The 21,022-nt window shown below is 35.5% G+C and overlaps 2 protein-coding genes across 3 annotated transcripts; both read left to right on the forward strand.

Moving 5' to 3' along the window:
* Nucleotides 1–428: 428 nt before the first annotated feature.
* On the forward strand, nt 429–15,899 carry OR52A1 (olfactory receptor family 52 subfamily A member 1). 2 transcript variants are annotated; one of them, XM_045370693.2, is made up of 2 exons: nt 429–536; nt 10,058–11,729. In XM_045370693.2, the coding sequence occupies exon 2, from the start codon at nt 10,380–10,382 to the stop codon at nt 11,316–11,318; it is 939 nt and encodes a 312-aa protein (XP_045226628.2). In that variant the 5' UTR covers nt 429–536; nt 10,058–10,379; the 3' UTR covers nt 11,319–11,729. The 2 variants fall into 2 exon arrangements, with proteins under 2 accessions (XP_045226628.2, XP_045226627.2); XM_045370692.2 differs by lacking the exon at nt 429–536 and adding an exon at nt 7,978–8,297 and having other exon boundaries at nt 10,058–15,899.
* On the forward strand, nt 3,876–4,826 carry LOC102145821 (olfactory receptor 52Z1P-like). Its single transcript, XM_015436031.3, is given in 1 exon segment — nt 3,876–4,826. A coding segment is annotated over 1 exon segment (951 nt).
* Nucleotides 15,900–21,022: the final 5,123 nt, after the last annotated feature.

The raw sequence follows: 21,022 nt of genomic DNA on the forward strand, positions 1-21,022 counted from the left end.
AGTAGCCAATATAATTTACTGGCCCTTCTGATTCTGACCCATTTACCATGTGACCAAGAAAAAACAGGGAAAGCAATAGAGCCTTAAAAATTAAAGGGAAATAAAATGAGAGAATTAACTTTTAGGCGCCATCTAAGATGTGTAAAGTCCTTTTCCCATATGTCTCTTTGGCAACCTATATTTGCTAATGGTTCATTGGGAACCATATATGACAGAGACGAAAGATCTGGACAAGTAGATGTATGTGTTAACTTAGGTGACAGAGAGTGCTGGCTGAAGAAAAAAGTGCCCAAATTATAATGGAACAGAATGCAGTATGCTTCTCCCTGTGGGCTATGTACCAGAACCAGCTCCGTGTCATCTCCTTCCGTGGGAGGAGTAAAATTCAGTCCTCTGGAGCTGAAAACCTTGGCCCAAGAGATGCTTTGAAAGAAGTATAAATGGTTCCAGGTTTCCTATAGTGTTTGGATATCTCTTTGCTTTTATTTTGTCTCCTCTCAACCTGCTAAATATCTTCAGGATTCTAGAAAATACAAGTAAGTAAACTGAGTTAAGATCAATGAAAACATGTAGAAAATGACACCAGAAAAAAAAAAGTCAAGAAGCTGCAGAAGCTGATCATTCTTCCAACAACTTAACCATCTCACATTTTCCTTGATTTTTGACCCATGGAGTACTGGACTTGGCTTTAGCTGGAGTTGACTTGCAATTGTAGTATTTTTTGTGTCCTTGTATTAAGTGAGTCATTTTCAAAAAGAGTAGTTTATTTTTCTCTTAGAATATGTTTATATAATGCTCATTTTCTTTGATATGCAGATTTGAATGTTGTATAAAGACTCAATGAATTTATATTGTAGTAGTTAAAACAAGGTTCAGTAATAAAAAATTTTAGTAGTTTAATGTGTGTGTGTGTGTGTGTGCGCGCGTATGCCTTGTTCTGTAGTTAATTGACTATTATGCATCAGGTAATAGCCTAGGCACAGATTAAGAAGTTGGTACTCCAAAATTTTTAACTCTCTTCCCTGAGTAACAAAGATATTATCCTGGTGATGGAGCAAAAATAAAACTCCATTTCAAAATTCATGTGTCCATCACCATGTTGAACTATTTGCACCTCATCAAAGTAAATGACAGATTCGGGGTGAAGATAACCAACTGATATCATGTACCCAGTGTAAGAAATTTATTCCTGGTATTTATGGATACCCTAAATCAATTAAATCTCAGTTTGATGGATAATACGCCTGAAGTCCCAAAAGCTAAACTTATTCAAGTTGACAATAATTTTGGTCTTAATTGCTACAATTTTGTTAGTACCCTGATGTCATCTATTGTTGGGATAGAGAGATGAATGACTTATGTAGCTACCATCCTAAAACACTGACTTCAGAAATGACTTACGTTTTAAATTTATGTTTATTTTTAGGTATTTTACAAGCAAGAGAACTAAAGTTCAAATTAAATGATGTTTCCAGGGTCCAAGAGTCAGAATAAGATTTAGCAAGTATTTAAATACAATTACATATGTCCTTAGAGCTATACTGTTCCAATTACACCACACTGTCTTTGCTCTGTGGATACATTCATGAGTCAGTCAGAATATGCTGTCAGAAATATCCTAGAATAATGCTACAAAGAACCCAGGCCTATAATCTGGGTAATCACATGTGACAATGTTATAGGAAAAACAAACAAACAAATATTAAAAAACCATTGATATCACAAAAGATTACCAGAAAAAAATTTAAAGGCCTGAAAAGTCTGTTTTCTTTCCTTCTTATCTTCATTCTGTATTTTTTTTTTCCTCTTAGATTCTTCTCTCCCATCCCTAATGTCCAGATGAAGGCCCAGTCACTGTAACCCTCCCTTCTATAACTACACTTCACTCACATGCATGACTCTGGCCTAAAACTGTGTCAGGAATTCTTCAAAATTAATCTTTTCTGTCTCTGAAACATCAAAAGTTTATTTAAAATATTCTAACAAGGTGAGATACATATTAAATAGTAAAACAATTAGTTTATGTAAATAAAATGGATCCACAGAGTTAAATAACTTCAAATTTTATCTTAATATTTTTAAAGAACCTTATGCTAACTTAAAGCAAGGCTAAATTGGTCAACTGTGTGAATATTTTATATTCTAAACTGTAACTCAAAAAATGGGGTCCAAATATTTCCATCATATAAAATTTGAGACCAGAATATTCAGCACTTAACAAAAAACAAAAGTAAAGGTAGTAGACTATGCTATACAAAGAATAGTATATTGAACTGTAATGGAATCAAGAGATGTAGGAGCAGTCATTTCTTAAGCTCCTGTGCCACCTCAAAAAAACAAGAAATTTAGCCAGCTTTTATTTGAGAAAGGGGACTGATAGAGTATAGAAGCCACCTGTCATTTGCATATTATCATCTATGTTTATACCCATGCATCTATCTATGTATCTATGTATCTATCTATCTATCTAATCTGTCTCCTTTAATCTATCTATCTACCTATCTAATTTTTCTGTGTATATGTCACCTACCCTGGTGTTTTATCTTCTAATCTTCCTTTTCATCCAATATTAAATTTGCTTCTATCCACATTTTTTGGAACTAGTAATTGGTAATAACTAGTAATTTATTAAAGTAATATAGACTCCTGTTTCATAATATGAATACATTAAATTACTTGCTGCTGTGGTGGTACTTAGAAATACAACATGTATTGTCTCATTATCAATCAGTGACTGAAGTGGGAAGAAATGAAATATTTTATTCTTTATCATCTATGAGGCATATACAGTTTTGTTTTTTTTTTTTGTTTTTTTTTTTTTTTTTGAGAGGGAGTCTTGCTCTGTGGAGTGCAGGCTGGAGTGCAGTTGTGTAATTTCTGCTCACTGAAACCTCCACCTCCCAGGTTCAAGCAATTCTCCTGCCTCAGCCTCCTGAGTAGCTGGGATTAAAAGTGCACGCCACTACGCCAGGCTAATTTTTGTATTTTTAGTAGAGACAGGGTTTCACTGTTTTGGTCAAGCTGGTCTCGAACTCCTGACCTTGTGATCTACCTGCCTCGGCCTCCCAAAGTGCTGGGATTACAGGCATGAACCACCGTGCCCAGCAGGCATATACATTTAAAAACCCAGCTCAGTTTGGCATTGCAAATAGCTAAAGTTTATAATGTCTTATCTTCTATTTTTGAGGAATAGATTAATTGGCAGAACAATTTAATTGGCTGTGTGTCTTCAATGGCTAGCATACGGCTTAACAATAAGTTAACGCCAATAAATGTAGAAGAAGGCATATAAGCTATATTGCTTGAAATCTATTTTGTCAGACTTATTCCCTCCCATTTCTGTAAGCAGTACAACTCCATTTCTTAACTCTCTATTTTCCTTAGGGATATGATAAAAAATTTGATGCTGTGTTTTGTATCTAGTTTTATCTTGATAGGCAGCATTGGATGGTAGTAAAGATCAAAGTTTTCAGATTTACCCTGCCTTACTTTAAATCCAATAGGGCCTAGGGTAAGAGGCTGAAAGTCTGTGGGTTTTTTTACATCTGTAGAAATAATAGTATTTATATAAAGGTAATTTAAAGGGGTTTTCAATAGGTTATTGTGAAGATTTAATAAGTTAATATTTGTAAGGTAGTATAACACATATTAAGCAGTTATTAAATAATATCTATTCATTTTTTAAGGTATAAAAAATTATTTGGTAGGACTTAAATATTAGGTTTATTAACCCATTTTACTCTCCATTCTCAGAGAAGAAAACATTGAAAAGAAAAAAAATCTGATCAGACCTCATTCAGCCTAAGGTGGTGCTTCTATATCCTCAACCTTGTGGTCTTTCATTAATGGCACTAGGCCTGGAATAAACTGTACACATGGCTCCTTTCTTTCATAATCACACTAATCCCCAGGATGTGTGGTATGTCCTAATGGAAATCCCAGGGCTGGAAGGCTTGCATACCTGGATCTCCATCCCTTTTTCTTTTGTGTACACTGTGGCTGTTGCAGGCAATATCCTCTTGATCTTCCTGATCATGACTGAGCACAGTCTCCATGAGCCCATGTATCTCTTCCTATCCATGCTGGCCTCAGCAGACTTCCTGCTCTCCACCGCTGCAGCCCCTAAGATGCTGGCTATCCACTCTATGGATATATCCTTTGGTAGCTCTGTGTCTCAGATGTTCTTCATACATTTCATCTTTGTGGCAGAATCTCCTATTCTCCTGGCAATGGCATTTGACCTCTATGTGGCCATCTGTTACCCACTGAGATACACCACCATTTTAACCTCGTCAACCATCAGGAAGATTGGCATAGCAACTGTGGTCAGGAGCTTTTTCATCTGCTGTCCGTTCGTCTTCCTGGTATACTGACTTACATATTGTGGGAGAAACATCATTCCTCATTCCTACTGTGAGCACATGGGCATTGCCAGTTTGGCATATGGCAGTATCAATGTCAACATCATTTATGGCCTCACTGTGGCCCTACTCTCTACAGGACTGGATATAGTGCTTATCATTATATCCTATGTAATGATCCTTTACGCAGTGTTTCAGATACCTTCCTGGGCTGCCAGGTTCAAGGCCCTTAGTACGTGTGGCTCTCATATCTGTGTCACACTTATGTTCTATGCCCCAGCATTCTTTTCATTTCTTGCCCATCGCTTTGGAGGTAAAACCATCCCTCACCACATTCACATTCTAGTGGCCAATCTCTATGTGTTGGTGCCCCCTATGCTAAACCCCATCATTTATGGGGTGAAGACCAAACAAATTAAAGATCGAGCGATTTTGCTTTTCTCTCCTATCAGTGTATGCTGTTAAAATTTAAAAGTCTGTTTTAGGGAATGGAAATAAATACAATCCATAGAAATCCTCAAACACACTTAAAAGGTTGGTGTCTATCAAAATGCCCACTGCATTTTGCTAAGGCACTCAGAGATCAAAGATATTGAAAAAAAATACTTTAAAATAATGAAATTCTCAATTTTTTTCAGACATACTATTTTCAGGAATTTTAACTTAAAAATACATAAAGATAATTGAGAACAGAGAAGTATATTTTAGGGTTTAATCCAGATTGACTTTTCCTACATAGAGCTAAGAAGTGGGGTTTCAAGTCAGTCACCGCACTTTTTACAGTCAGTCTGAAATTCTGATGAAATGTACAACACTCCCACTGTCCTCTGCAGAGACTTGAACCAATAACATGAAGCCATAATATTATAGTTATTTATGTCAACATCTATTACTTAAGTTAAAATGTTATCCTTAAAATATTTTCCAACTCACTGACATCTCACAAAGTCTATTGTATGGAATAGACACATAATACATATGTATTCAATGAGTGCATAATAGTGAATTAAAGCAAATAATAACCAATATTAAATTAACACATATGGGAATATAAATTGGTACAGCAATTATGAAGGACAGTATGGAGATTTCTCAAAAATTTAAAGTAGGGCTAACACATGATCCAGCAATATCACTCCTAGGTAAAAGAGGAAATTAGTATGTCAAAGATATATCAGTACTCCCATGTTTATTATAGCACTATTCACAAATGCCATGATTTGAAATCAACCTACGTATTTGTCAACAGATAAATGGATAAAGAAAAAATATATATACACACACATACACAATGGAATATTATTCAACCATAAAAAGAATGAAATATTATCAATTACAGTAACACAAACGGTACTGAAAGCAATTATGTTAAGTGAAATAAGCCAAGCACAGAAAGAAAAATATCACATTTTCTAACTCATGTGTGGAAGCTGAAAACGTGGAGCTTATGAAGACAAAGAGTAGACTGGTAGTTACCAGAGCCTGGAAGGAAGAGAAGAAGGAGAAATGAAGCGGAAAAAAAAAACTCCCACTCTCTCTCTCTCTCTTTCTCTGTGTGTGTGTGTGCATATGTGTGTGTGTGTGTGTGTGTGTGTGTGTGTATATATAAATGTGTCTATGTATGTGTATATATATAAATTTGTATATCTATGTATGTATGTATTACCACTGAACTGTACACTTACCAATGGTAAAGATGGGCTGGGCATGGTGGCCCATGCCTGTAATCTCAGCACTTTGGGAGGCCAAGGCAGGTGGATTACGAAGTCAGTAGTTTGAGACCAGCCTGACCAACATGGTGAAACCCTGTTTCTACTAAAAATACAAAAACTTAGCCAGGCGTGGTGGAAGGCGCCTGTAATCCCAGCTACTCGGGAGGCTTGGGCAGGAGAATCGCTTGAACCTGGAGGGCGGAGGTTGCAGTGAGCCAAGATCGTACCACTGTACTCCAGCCTGGATGACAGAGTGAGACTCTGCCTCAAGGAAAAAAAAAAAAGTAAAGATGGTCAATTACATATGTATATTTTACCTTAATAAAAATAAATTTAAAAAATATTCAGTAGACTAGCTAAAAAAATCTAGAGATAGGTATTGATTCATATGTAAAAGTCTTCCAATATTTACAAGTAAAATGAAAAAAAAAAAAACCCCTTGAATTAAGTGTAGAACTCACTGACAGTGTTTCAAAGGATTGACATATGAACTAAAATTTGGACAGTACATGCTGTTCCTACGTACTTGGAACACAGGGAGAAAATCTGGGATGGAAATATTGCTATAGGAGTTAGCACATGAAGGTGATAACTAAATTATTTGGAGTAGATGGAGTCACTAGCACATATGAATAGTTTTAGAATGAAATGACCCAGGATAGAATTTTGGAGAGCCCCCAAGTTTAAATAAAATCAGTATAAGAGAAGAGGAAGAAATCAAATGGTATACTAGTCTAAATTGTTTCTTAGTGACAAAAGAATAACCTGAATATTAGATTAGCTCCTATATGCTCTCTAAATCAATTTCATCCAACATGCAGCAGTACCGTTGTTTTATGCTCCTTCACAGAGGAAATTCTGGAAAAAGCACATAGGGTTCCTTGCCTTTTCATCTGTATTCCTTATTCTCCTGGAAATTCACTATAAATATTCTCCACCATTAGTATGCTTCCTAAATTTGCCAATGTCTAAACATTATATCAAGTGTCTCTTAGCTACATTCAAGAAAGCCTAGAAACCAGGTGTAAAATGTCAAGGAGAATAGCGTCATATGCATAAGTCTTGCTTGGAATTTATCAGATACTTATGTGATAAATGAAATTTTAATGCATAATCCCATTTTACTAATAATGTAAAGGTAAGATTATTTATAATTTTTTTCATTTCATTCAGACTATATAACATTATCTCCCTCATATATAGTAGGAATATAATGACTGTTTTTTGAAAGAAAAAGAAGGAAGAAAGAGAGAAAAGAGAAAATGGATACAAGTTAACTCAAATGTTCAACAAGCTGCTTCCAGCTTTAAATTTGTAGGACTTAGAAATGTCCATTATAATTTGTCACTATAAGAATGTTACATAATTTACTAAAAGATAAAAAAATCTTCAATAAAATAAAATGGGAAGAATGAGACTGAAGAAGACTGAGGAGGAAATTGTGTGATAAAAAGTAGTTATGAATACAGATTTTTCTTTTCTGAAAAAAAGAGAAAAACCTTGCCTCAGTGAAAGTGTCACCAAGATATTTATTTAAATAGAATGGAATTGGCATAGAAAAATGTTAGCATTTAAATGGGCTTTAGAATTTTACAAATAGAAATGGCAGAAAAGGAACATAGCTTGTAAAAAAAAAATGCATATCAATTATTCTGCATTTAGCCTGAGGGAAAAGAGAAGAAGAGAGAAAGGAGATTTCTGCAAGTGTAGAAATAATTACGGGGATATTAGGTGCCAATGAACCCAAGAGGGCTGACTTAAAATTTGCTGGGTCCCTTGTGGTTTTGGCTATCAACTAGGAAATCCCTCATTTCATGCTCATAACTCCTCCTACTTCTCCACACATTCATAAAGGAACATTAAATTGGTGGCTAGCAACTTTTTTATCCAATTTGAGCTCAATAAATTTATCCCGTGTTTCGAATGCCACAGACCTTTCGAATGCCACTTTGAGTTTTACTGGCGGATGAGCACACAAAAATGGTCTCAGACAGACTTCCAGAAGAAGAAGAAGAGTGTCCGTATTAGAGATAAATGAAAAGTGTAAAAAGTCATATGCAAAATGTCCACAGTATATTATATTGGCACATATCCCAGCACCGAACGGAGTAAAATTTATGACATTAGCTGGATGCTGTTACACAGAGTGCAGACAGAAAGTACAGCCATCACAGAACCCGCAGCTTAAGGGAATGCGACTGGAATCACTGGAGAAGAAAAATTGGTGAGTGATGAATGAAAATGTTATGAAAAATGGACAATATTCTTCAGGCATTTGGTAAGAGTAAAACCATGTCTCAATAATAATTGAGGAGTAAGTCTCATGAATTCCAAGTTTCCCCCCATAATTTAATTGCCAGCTTCTCCAATAACAATCACCCTATCCAACTAACCAGGAACTTACATACACCACCACCTGCAACCCTGCTATCTGTGCCTGTCAGGTAGTCCTCACATGTCAGCTCTTTAATCTTGAGTAAGTCAGACATTGTGATTGCCCTTAAAGGATTCTTATTCCAATTGTGATTATCTTTGGAGAAGAAAAAATTTGCCCTATTAGAAAAAGCCAGTGACTTAGGGATGGGAGTGTCACAAAACTAAGCACTGGGGATCAAATCTATGGAAATCACAGTATTTAATTGACCTACAAATTTACAGTAAATATATGTTAGCTGATACAACCTCCCTGTTGTGAAATGTCCTCTGCTGATTTGGTTCTTTGATTTGAAGTTCAGCAACAGTTGAACATTTGTTGTTGAACATTTGAGTGAACTTATATCCATTTCCTCTTTTCTCTTTCTTCCTTGTTACTTTCCTTCCTTCTTTTTCTTTCAAAAAACAGCTGCTTTTTCTTTCAAAGAAGAGTTGCTTCCTGAATTTCCAGTATATTGGTGACATTAAGTATGTGGTTAGCTCATTCATGAGCTTGCTGAGATAAAGCAACTTTATTGAAATGTCTAGGAAAGAATGAAGTAACTTAACCCTACTTTTCACTGAATCACAAACATTTCTCTAATGTGTAGCTTAAAATGTACTGATCCAAAATAAGTAATTTTTAGAAAATAACTATTTTGATCAGAGAACTTTCATATAACGCATAAGAACCCAGGTTTTTCAGAAAATTCAGTCATCAGTGAAATTGAAAAGTGACTACATTTTCTTCAGTTATTCATAGTGCTTTTCTCAATTTTAGTATCCCCAAGTTTGTCCTGTCTTCCCTGTCTAGTTCTACATTTGACTTCTTCTAAGAAATCTGTCCTTTAGCTTTTTTATTTTTACTAATTTCTTATGTCAGAGCTCACAAAATTATATAAGCCTCTCACCTATATTTCATTAAGAATTAATGAGCCTTCATTGGGTCATATTATGCTAATTATAACTCTTAACAGTTTAAAACCAGGAAACTGGACTCTATCCTGGCTAAATGATTCATTTGTCCTTATTCATTATCTGTGGTTTATCAGGAGCAAGTCCTCTTGCTGTATGCATTGTTGCTACTCATCTTGTCCCTTAGCAGTTCCTTCTCTCTAGGTATTCTATAAAGTGTACTACAGAATTTTTAAACTCACAACATTTCAAGAATTTCAGCTGTTAAAAATATATAGGAAAAAATATAATTCCCTTTAACTTTAAAGAAATTTAAAAAGCAATCAGGAGATTTGGCCTAGATTTGTCAAAAGTATAAGGATTTCTATACCTTCTAAAGCACTCTCTTTACATTCTTCTGAATATAAAAAGAAATATATTATGTTCTTGGGTGTCAATTATTTCTACCTCTATTCTCTTTCATTGGGAATCTTTTACACCAATGTACTGGTCAGAGTCTGATAATCTGCTGGTCTAAAATGTTCTTAACTTAAAGAAAATTGGAAACAGTTAAATACTAGAGGAATAGCTGAAATGTGAAATATGGAGAAGTTTATTACACTCATTAAAATGCAATATCCAATAAAAATAAACTTCTATGTATTTTTTTGTCCACAGGTCTGGAAAGAAATAACAGACAGGCCAGTGGTCCAATCCCCTGTCCAGGTGATTTTGCTGGTTCTAATGTATTTGGATTGCCATGTGCATAACGTCCTATTATGGCACAGTGCCTGTGAATGCCCTACCTGAAAACAGTGATGTTATCTCCATGAATCCATCTTTTCCTTTCAAAACTGTGAATAAGATGGATGATTTTAGAGTTCTACCCAAATCAGACAGACTCAATACAATGACTTTGGATAAAATCAGAAAGCAGAAGAGGAACAGTAACACTGACTGAGAAACTTCTTTTGTTTGCATCAGGAGGCCCAAGGACACTATGTCCATTTCCAACATCACAGTCTACATGCCCTCTGTGTTGACACTAATAGGGATCCCAGGCCTAGAATCTGTGCAGTGCTGGATTGGGATTCCATTCTGTGCCATTTATCTCATTGCTATGATTGGAAATTCCCTGCTTCTGATCATCATCAAATCTGAAGGCAGTCTCCATGAGCCCTTGTACATTTTCTTAGGCATGCTAGGAGCTACAGATATTGCACTTGCTAGCAGCATTATGCCCAAGATGCTTGGAATATTCTGGTTTAATATGCCTGAAATCTATTTTGATTCCTGCTTGCTTCAAATGTGGTTCATCCACACATTTCAGTGCATAGAGTCAGGCATCCTGATGGCCATGGCCCTGGATCGTTATGTGGCCATCTGTTATCCACTAAGACATGCCATCATCTTCACCCACCAGCTTGTCATTCAGATAGGAACTGTGGTCGTACTCAGGGCTGCTATTCTTGTAGCCCCATGCCTAGTACTGATAAAGTGCCGGTTTCAATTGTACCACACAACAGTCATCCTCCACTCCTACTGTGAGCATATGGCCATTGTGAAACTAGCTGCAGCAAATGTTCAAGTCAACAAAATCTATGGTTTGTTTGTGGCCTTCACTGTTGCAGGATTTGACCTCACATTCATCACATTGTCCTACATCCAGATATTTATCACAGTGTTTCGTTTGCCCCAGAAGGAGGCTAGGTTTAAAGCATTCAATACCTGCGTTGCTCACATCTGTGTCTTCCTCCAGTTCTACCTCCTTGCCTTCTTCTCCTTCTTCACACATAGGTTTGGGTCTCACATCCCCCCTTATATCCATATTCTCTTTTCTAGCGTTTACTTGCTGGTCCCTCCATTTCTCAATCCACTTGTCTATGGTGCAAAGACCACGCAGATTCGCATTCATGTGGTAAAAATGTTCTGTTCATAAAATCCACCTTAATTAATGCCCACATGCTTCCTTCTTTTGCAGTAGTAACCATATCAAAACAAAACAACAATACGTATTATTTGAGATGCTTGGTTTGTGAAATCTGCCAGCATAATAGCTGGTTTTAGATCATCATAGCATATCAATCAATGGGGTTGTAAATTCTACCTGACTAATGAAATTGGGAAGTGTGAAGAGTAAAGTAGTGAATACATACTGTTTGTTTTTTCTCCTTTATTCTTTAGCCCCTGGTTGAGTTATTCCTCTAAGAATATTTCTCAAGGAGGATTTATAAATTATGCCTTTGTCACTGAATTTAAATGCACCTAAGTCTCGTTCTGAAACGTCCAGGTACTCAATGAAAACAAGTTGTTGACTTTCATTTTCTCCATTATCCTTGCCTTAAAAAAAGAAAAAAATCAAAGGAAGTACATGTTAATGGTGTTCTTATCAAAGAAAACCTTATGAATATCAAGAGACAATAAAGCCTAAAAATTTAAATACATTTTCAGAGTCATGCAGGGAATTACAGGCACAAAAATTAGAACCAGTTGTTGCATTTGACACATCAACTTTTTGTTGTTGTTGTTGTTGTTTTGCTAACCCCAAAATTTACTTCTTTATTAATTCATTGTTTTATCGAAAACCTACAATATTATAAATACTATACTACAGAATTGTGACATAATAGTAAATTTGGTACAGTGAGTAATTCTCATGAGTTTGTACCTATGTAATTCTGGAAAAGAGAGACTGAAAGGAAAAGAGGTGGGGGATGGGCCGGCAGGGGAAAGAAGGAAGAAATAACAAGTGTACACATGGGATGTGGAATTCAGAGAGAATGAAGCATTGAAATCTAACTAAAGCAGAAGAGTTGCATTTACTGTATTTTGTTTTTTGGTTAGGCAGTTGCCTCTGATTCCTGAGGAATGATGAATGAGTAGCCAAGGTAGATAGAAGAGCAGATTTAAACTAGATAATGTAGTTTAAGGTAAATCTAGTTTTTTCAATATGGTATGAGTGCAAGGTAGAACTTGGGGAGACAAGGAAAATACGAATATCAAAAATGGCTATTAATGCTGTGAGAGTTGCTAGACTTTATTCCAAAAGCTATAATGTGCCATTGGAGAGTGTTCATTTGTTTGCTTGTGTTCTACAAGTAAGATACGTGTGTGTGTGTGTGTGTGTGTCTGCTTGGGCATGTGACAGCATACCACACAGCAAATATAAATAAGTCTAGGGCTATTGTGTTAGCGAAGAGGAGGAATATATTGTCTAAAATTAGTGGCATAAGAACTTACGGCTAGTTAATTGTTCTTGAAAAACCTCAGGTCATAGATCATTTTTCTCAAGGTTATGGAAAATATTCACATATATGCAGATGTCCATACTTTGATTTACCAGATTAAAGCCACTGCAAATATAAGAAATATTAGATTGCTTGTCATACACCTACCTGGTGGATCCTCTGGCTTCAGGGATTAGGACTTAGCAGATACCCATGGCTGCTGAGAATGATTATAGAGGCTATCTTAAGGGATCTTTTGAGACTGTTTCAAGTTTCAATATTTACTAGAACTAATTTTATTGGATTACCAATAGGGATGGTTTTTCTTAAGTAACATAATTTTCTCAAAAATAAAATAGCCTCTGATGTTATTTCTTAATATTTTAGCCAGAATTCGGCAAACTTTTAAATAAATGGCCAAATAATATATAGCTTAGGCTTTATGGAAAAAGAGGCAAATTCAAGAATATCACGTAGGCATTAATATAACAAGACAGAAAAATGTATGTCCACAAATAATTTTTATGAAATTCAAACAATATTAACAACAATAAGAATTGCATTGTCTTTAATTAAAGGTCTACTAATTAAAATAATAGAATCCATTTTTTTTTTCTACAAAATGTAGCTGAAAGTTAGAGTTTCCCTATCACCAAATTGATTACAAATGTTTATCTGTGAAAATCCTTCTTAACTAGTGGGCTATAGAAAAACAGGAAGCAGGCCAGGTTTGGGATGTTAAACAATTACCACTTTTAGCAGCACCACAGAAAATATGTGGTAATATAGGACCAACAAAGAGAAGAATGTGAAACTACAACATATTTGCACCATTTCCGAATTTTAATATCTCATAAAATATGTAGTCCAGAGTTCATATTGTTTAATTACTATAGTCTTCAAATTTCAGGCTCAGTCTCAAGTTGAGACTTACTGATAGAAAATAGAAAAAAACAAATGGGTCATTACAAGGAAAAGAGGATAACCAGGACCCTCTACCCTCTTACACACTTCGACAGGGACAATTATTGAAAACATTCTTAAACGTAAAATCGCTTGAAAGATAATAATATTTTTTGTAAGGATAATTTTCAAGAAAGATTTCTAGAAATCACAAAATTAACTTCCAGGAGATTACATCAATTTGAACAATGACTAAAATAATGTTTGTCTAAATTTTCAACAACACTAGTTATTACTGACATTTATCTTTGACAGCTTGATAGGTAAAATATGATTCCCTTTATAATTATCATTTAACAAAGAAATATTTGTGCTGCTATCTTCTTTTCCGTTTGTATATTATGTGAAGTACTTCATTGTTTCCTTTGTTCATTTTTCTAATTTGTGTCCATTTATTTTCTTCTTGAGTTTAAAATTTGATGAGTAAATATTGAATTATTTCCAAGGGCTTTATTGCTCAGGACTTTACCCGAGGATTTCCAATAGGCTCTTGGCATTTTCTCGTAGAAGTGACTTCAGGCATAAAGAAGAAAAGAAAAGGAAAAGTAAAAAGTCTTAATATTGGAGATATTTGACCTATTAGGAGCAGAACACTTGTTGGGAAAAAAAAATGCTTTCAGGCAGGGCGTGGTGGCTCACGCCTGTAATTCCAGCACTTTGGGAGGCTGAGGTGGGTGGATCATGAGGTCAGGAGTTCAAGACCAGCCTGGTCAAGAAGGTGAAGCCCCGTCTCTACCAAAAACACAAGAAATTAGACCGGGGCAATGGCAGGCGCCTATAATCCCAGCTACTCAGGAGGCTGAGGCAGGAGAATCACTTGAACTCAGAGGGTGGAGCTTGCAGCGAGCCGAGATCGTGCCACTGCACTCCAGCCTGGGCAATATAGTAAGACTCTGTCCCCCCAAAAAAGAATTGCTTTCAGGAACTGACCCTTCTAGCTTTTTGCACCCCTTCATTTAAATGTTCAATTTGGGAAAAATAACTTGCAACATTTGGCTCATTTCCACCCTTCTTGGTAGAGAACTGTCCTTTGGCAACAAGCCTTTTATGTTGATATTCCTAAGTAGTCTCCATTGCAATGTGAGAATACAACAGTATTATCCTTAATTTATTGTTAAATTTATGACCTTTTGAGATTTGGTTAGCAGGCCTATTTGACTTTAATACTAAGCTGTATGCCTGTATTTAAACAGTATTAAAAATGCAGGTGATTCCCAGCTACTCGAGAGGCCTAAGGCAGGAGAATTGCTTGAACCCGGGAGGTGGCAGTTGCAGTGAACCAAGATGGCTCCACTGCACTCTAGCCTGGGTGACAAAGTGAGACTCCATCTCCAAAAAAAAAAAAAAAAAAAAAAAAAGTGATATCCTACCACATCTATTTATAATTTCTAAAATTGCTCAGAATTTGTATTAATAAGGGTTCTTCAGGGTAAAAAACCAATAGGTTATGCATACATGTATGTATATACACATATATGCAGGTAGGTATACATACACATATACATATATATCTGTATCTATGTATCTATATGAGATAGATTAATTTTAAGAACCTGACTTACACTTATGAAGGCTGGCAAATCCAAAATCTGCAGGGAGAGCCAATAGGCCGGAGACTCAGGGAAGAGCCAGTGTTGTAATTTAAGTCCAAAGGCAGTCTCCTGGTAGAATTCTTTCCTGATTGGTGCAAGTCAGTCTTTTGTTCTATCCAGGCCTTCAACTGCTTGGAAGGCACATTATAAAGGACAATATACTTTACTCAAAATTTATTAATTTAAATGCCAGTCTCATCCAGAAATACCCACACAGAAACATCCAGAATAATATCTGACCAGAATCTGGGCACTGTGCCCCAATTAAATTGACACCTTCAACTATTCAGAATAAAAAAAACCAAGGCAGAGAGCAGGTAACTACAGCACCTCCCAACATCAGAGACTCAACATCATGGTTTACAAGTTACTAAAGAAAGAACACTGGGACAAAATAAAGCTTGTAGGAATTCATCCACCTTCAACCACTGATGTGCTAATCTCAGTATTGTAAAGATTTCAATTCTCTTTAAATTTAATCTAGAAATGTAGAGTAATCTCAAGCAGAAGGCTATCAAACTTTTCTGGCATAAGTGCAAATGCTTAAAAAAAAAGATATTCAATTCAAGAAGTAAAAGCTAAGAGTGAAATGTATGATAGAGTTCTGATAAATAACTCTGCCCTATATTCTAAGATTCAGTGTCTTTTAGATGATGACTCTCTAAAGAGTCGAGGACGGGAACAGAGGACAGTAACTGTTGTCCCCTCCATGCAAGGTCTGAGACTAACATACACAATGACAATTGCACAACCTTTATTTGTAGTGAACACAACTTTTTAACATGAAAAATCCTAAAAGGTATACAAATACAACAGATATCATGAATTAGTAGGTGAATTTAGCAAAGTTTAATGTTTGAAGTCTACATAAAAATAGTTTATAAATCTACATACTGGAATCCAATAATTAGAAAATAACAATAATTTGCCATAAAGTGTAAAAGCATAAGATACACAATTTATATTTAGGCACACAATAAACTACAAAAATTTTACACTGATAATTACAAAACATTGTTGAAAGAAAGGCAAAATATAAAGAAATAGAGAGCTGTGCCATATTCACGGATTAGACATCTCATTATTGTTAAAATGTTAATTTCCTTAAAGTCATGTAAAGATTAAAAGCAATCCCAAATATAATCATAACAACCTTTTTTTTTTTTTTGCCATGAATTGAGAAGCTAATTTTATATTTTACATGAGAAATCAAAGGACCTACAGCCAAAGCAATCTCAAAATAAAGAATAAATGTTAAGTACTGAGAATACCTAACATCAAGACTTACTACAAAATTCTAATAATAAAGACAGTGTGATATCAGCATGAGGACAGCTAATGAAACACAACAGAGAGCCCATAAGTAAGCCCACATTTGTACAACCCATTGATTTTATACAGAAGTATCAAAGCAATTCAATGGAAAATAGACAGCCTTTTAAACAAAATTAGGTATTCATATATATCTATACATTTTATAAATATATATGTTTAATCTAAAAATTTATTTAATACCACACAAAATATTAATCCAAATGGGATAATATAGAAGTAAAAAATAAGGCTTCTAGGAAGAAGAAATCAGAATACTTTAATATATTGAAGATTGGCAAAGATTTCCTTCTTACAACACAGAAAGCAACAAGATATCATCTTATCAACAATTTGGACTTCAGCAAAAGTAGACTGCTAAGAAAATTAGCAAGCAATACACAGACTATAAAATCATGCAAAAAAACTTAAATCTGAATTATATAAATAGTTTTAAAATTTTATATAAATAACCCTTATAACTCCATGTAAAAAACAAAAATGTGCAAAACACTTTACCAGACACTTCATAAAGCAATAAAGTAATAAGCTCTGCAAAAGTATGGATCATAATTTAGAAAAAAACTTTTTACTTAGTAAAACTGATTAGTTCATATTTTAGTATTCTATTTATATGATGTTCTAGGACAGGTAAAATTAATTGAAAGTAATTTTTTTTTTAAACAACAATGCTTTCCCCTGAAAAGGTGGAAACAGTCATGTTGGGAAAACTTTCTTGAGTGCAGGAAATATCCTATATCTTGATAGGATAATGAGTAACATATTTGCAAAAAATAAGCTTAAGATCAATACATTTTACTGTCTTTTCTTAGTAACAAAAGAGTATAAACAAACACTGTTGAGGATAATGGAAGATAATTTTTGTACTTGTGAAGAAAATAATTACTTATATGGAAAGTATTGAGACTAGAAAGAATCTTGAAGGTTTGGATTCCAATTGCAATTGCAAGTACGGATTCATTGTTTTTAATAAAGAGAGACACAGACATACGCAAACGTAATTATATAATCGCGTGTGTGTGCATGTATTTCCTCTGTTCACTTATAGGAACCAAAAGCAAGGAACAAGCAATGGCAATGAAAAAATAATCCTTGTTTCAAGATATTGATTTTCTTAATAACTTTGTTCACAGAAAAAGATCAGGGCTTTTTGGAAAAATATCTGTTTCTGTGGCTTGAGCTGAAAAAGCATAAAGTAATTTGAAATCACGATGCAGAGATAGAAAATAAGGAAGTACTCAAAGCATGATTGGAACATGTGGAAAGGACCCAAGGTCTAGTTGGAAGGAGCTCCTTATGGCATAATTTAGAAAATTTTGAGCATCAAAATAAATAATTATGGCAAAGGATTGTAGCCCATTGAATAAAATCAGATTCTGTGAATCTATACAAATGTAAGTAAAGCAATACAAGTTTGGGAAAGGGGAATGCTCTTCCTTATAGTGTAATGCCAATAAATAAAGAGGAAAGGTATGATGCATTTAAAAATTCATAAACAGAATAATAAAACTCATGAGTGAAAGTGCTCTGAGGAGCGGACCATTTAAATAGTCTCAATAAATATATACTTTCACAGATTTCTATGAATTACAAAGAGAAAAATAGCAACTTACCATGAATCCAGAGTGACATCCCATTAACCAAGTGACTGAAACTAACCACATTAATATTAGAACATATCAGCATCATATGATTAATGATATTGTGCATGAAGAAAGGCTACATTATTCTGTTGCATTAAAAACAAACAAGCAAAACTGTATAACCTGAATCCTAGTCATGAGGAAACGCCAAAGAAACTAAAATGATGGAAATTCTCAATAACAAATGGATGTTCTTCAAAAATTCCACTATCAAGAAAGCAAAAGAAGAACTGAGGAGCTTTTGAAAATTCAGGAAGTCTAAAGAGACATGAAAAGTAACTGCATTATTTGTTCCTGGACTGGATTCTGAAAAAGGAAAATACAGCTATAGAAGTCCTTGTTGGGACTACTGTCTAACTTTAAACATGGACTTTATATTAGGTTATAATTTTATTTAAAGGCTAACTGTCCTCATCTTGGTTATAATACCATAGTTATACAATATAATGTCTTTTCCTTAAGAAATACAAGCTTTAAAATTTAGATGTAAAGGGGCATCATGCCTTCTATTTATTTGTAAACCAATCAGAAAAAAAAATTCTCCATCTTCCTACCTACTGAACTAGTGATAAAGCACAATGGGGCAAAATATGAAGAGTTCGTGATTATGGGTACATGTGAATCTTTGTATACATGTTATAAGGGAGTTTCTCATACTCTTACTGCAAAGTTCTATATATTTAAAATTATATAAATAGTTAAAAAGTTTTAAAGTGGCACTATTTCTTAAACCATCCTCAATTCAGGAAAAAACACCACTATCTATTCACTTGACTCATCCAAAAATCTAGTCATTTTCTTTGAAAGTGACCTCAATTTCATACAATACACCTACTTAATCACCAATTCTTTGTGATTTGTTAAATAATTCTTAAAAGTATTTCCTTCTCTCCCACTGATGAAGTAATAAATCTATCATTACTTCTTTCCTATTTCACTCTTTCATAATAATGTATGTAAAATAATGAAACGTTGCATCTTTCGTTTATTGGTAATTTTTTTTTTTTTTTTTTTTTTTTGAGACGGAGTCTCGCTCTGTCCCCCAGGCTGGAGTGCAGTGGCCGGATCTCAGCTCACTGCAAGCTCCACCTCCCGGGTTCACGCCATTCTCCTGCCTCAGCCTCCCGAGTAGCTGGGACTACAGGCGCCCGTCACCGCTCCCGGCTAATTTTTGTATTTTTTTAGTAGAGACGGGGTTTCACGTGTTAGCCAGGATGGTCTCGATCTCCTGACCTCGTGATCCACCCACCTCGGCCTCCCAAAGTGCTGGGATTACAGGCTTGAGCCACCGCACCCGGCTATTGGTAATTTTTATATGACATGTTTCAGAAAGTTACTCGAGTTAGCATTATAACATTCAAATCTATTTCTTCATCTTCATGTATTATGTTCGTTTTTCAGAGAGCCTTACGTTTTTGTTTTCATTTTCCACAGAAATTGAGCTGCTTGATGTATCTGTCTGCTGTTCTTTATACCGTGTGTGCCAACACTTGTACCTTTTTGCACTGCTAGCCAGCTTTTAGACTCTAGTTAAGCCAATTTAGTTAGAAGTGTTGTTTAATTAAAGTAAATTTTGGCCATTTCCCTGGTTTTGTCTACCCCTCTCATCCAAGTTTTCATAGCAGCTACCACATTGCTCTCCAATTTTTTTTCTTTATGTAACTGCTTCCTTCACCAAGATCATACGTCTAATTTATCTGTGTGCTCACGATCCACACAATTCATGGCACATTTTTTAACTTGTAGTCAGTTTTACTGCAGGTATAAAATCCCCTATAAACATGTACCATCCCACTCTTCTTTAGCCATAAAGTAGAAAACAGCTTGAAACAGGTTAAATACCAGGTAAGAAACTAAAGTAGCAGTTTAGTATGATTGGCAGGATCTGGTCCTGGTGGTGGCTAGAAATGTCTATGTATTTATGTATGTGTATGTGTATATGTGTGTATGTGGGCATCTGACAGAAGAGAGGCTGAGTTGAACCCTAATCCCATTTCCCACATATAATCACTGTTAACAGTATGATGAGGTTCTTTCAGATGATTTTAATATGTAAATGATGATTTTAATATGTAACTTATAGTTACAATGTATTGTTACCAAGGGGTCCTTGCTCCCAGAACTCCCAAGATGGTGGCGGGCTGCTTCCAAGATGGTGGCAAGTCTAGTGTTCTCTGACCTGGGGTTCTTGACCTCACAGATTCCAAGGAATGGAATCTTGGGCCATGTGGTAAGTATTACAGCTCTATTAGAAGCCGTGGGTCACAGAAGAGAACCGTGGAACCCAGTGATTCAGCTCAATTAGGTGTTCAGCTCAGTTAGGACGAACCCAGGCACTTAGCTGTGCAGGAACAATGGCAAGCCTTTAGCCCTATCCAGAGTGGCAATGGGCGTCTGGCTGGATCAGGAGCACAACTGACACCTTGCTGCATCCGGAGAGATGGAAGTCAGCAGCGGGTCTGTGATGGCGGCAAACAGCAATGGTGGACTGCCAGCAAAAGCTAGCTCAAGCCGTAACAAAACACGGACCAGAAGAGTGCAGTTGCAAGATTTAATAGAGTGAAATAGAGTGAAAACAGAGCTCCCATATAAGGGGAGGGGACCCAAAAGAGGTTGCCGGCTGGAATGCCTGGGGTTATATCCTGATTCTTGTCCCTCTCACTGTGCTCTCAGGCAATAGATGATTGGCTATTTCTTTACCTCCTGTTTTTGCCTAATTAGCATTTTAGTGAGCTCTCTGATTCCTTGGGTGTGGGCTAAGTTGCAAGTCCCATGTTTAAAGGTGGATGAAGTCACCTTCCCAGCTAGACTCAGAGATTCTTAGTTGGCCTAGGAAATCCAGCTAGCCCTGTCTGTCAGTATCATATTAGTTTTATTTTTTCACAT

Source organism: Macaca fascicularis, chromosome 14 (genome assembly GCF_037993035.2).
Source record: "Macaca fascicularis isolate 582-1 chromosome 14, T2T-MFA8v1.1".
Classification (NCBI taxonomy): Eukaryota; Metazoa; Chordata; class Mammalia; order Primates; family Cercopithecidae; genus Macaca; species Macaca fascicularis.

Coding starts and splice junctions, on each gene's coding strand:
- OR52A1 (XM_045370693.2), top strand. CDS start 10,380: ATGTCCATTTCCAACATCACAGTCTACATGCCCTCTGTGTTGACACTA.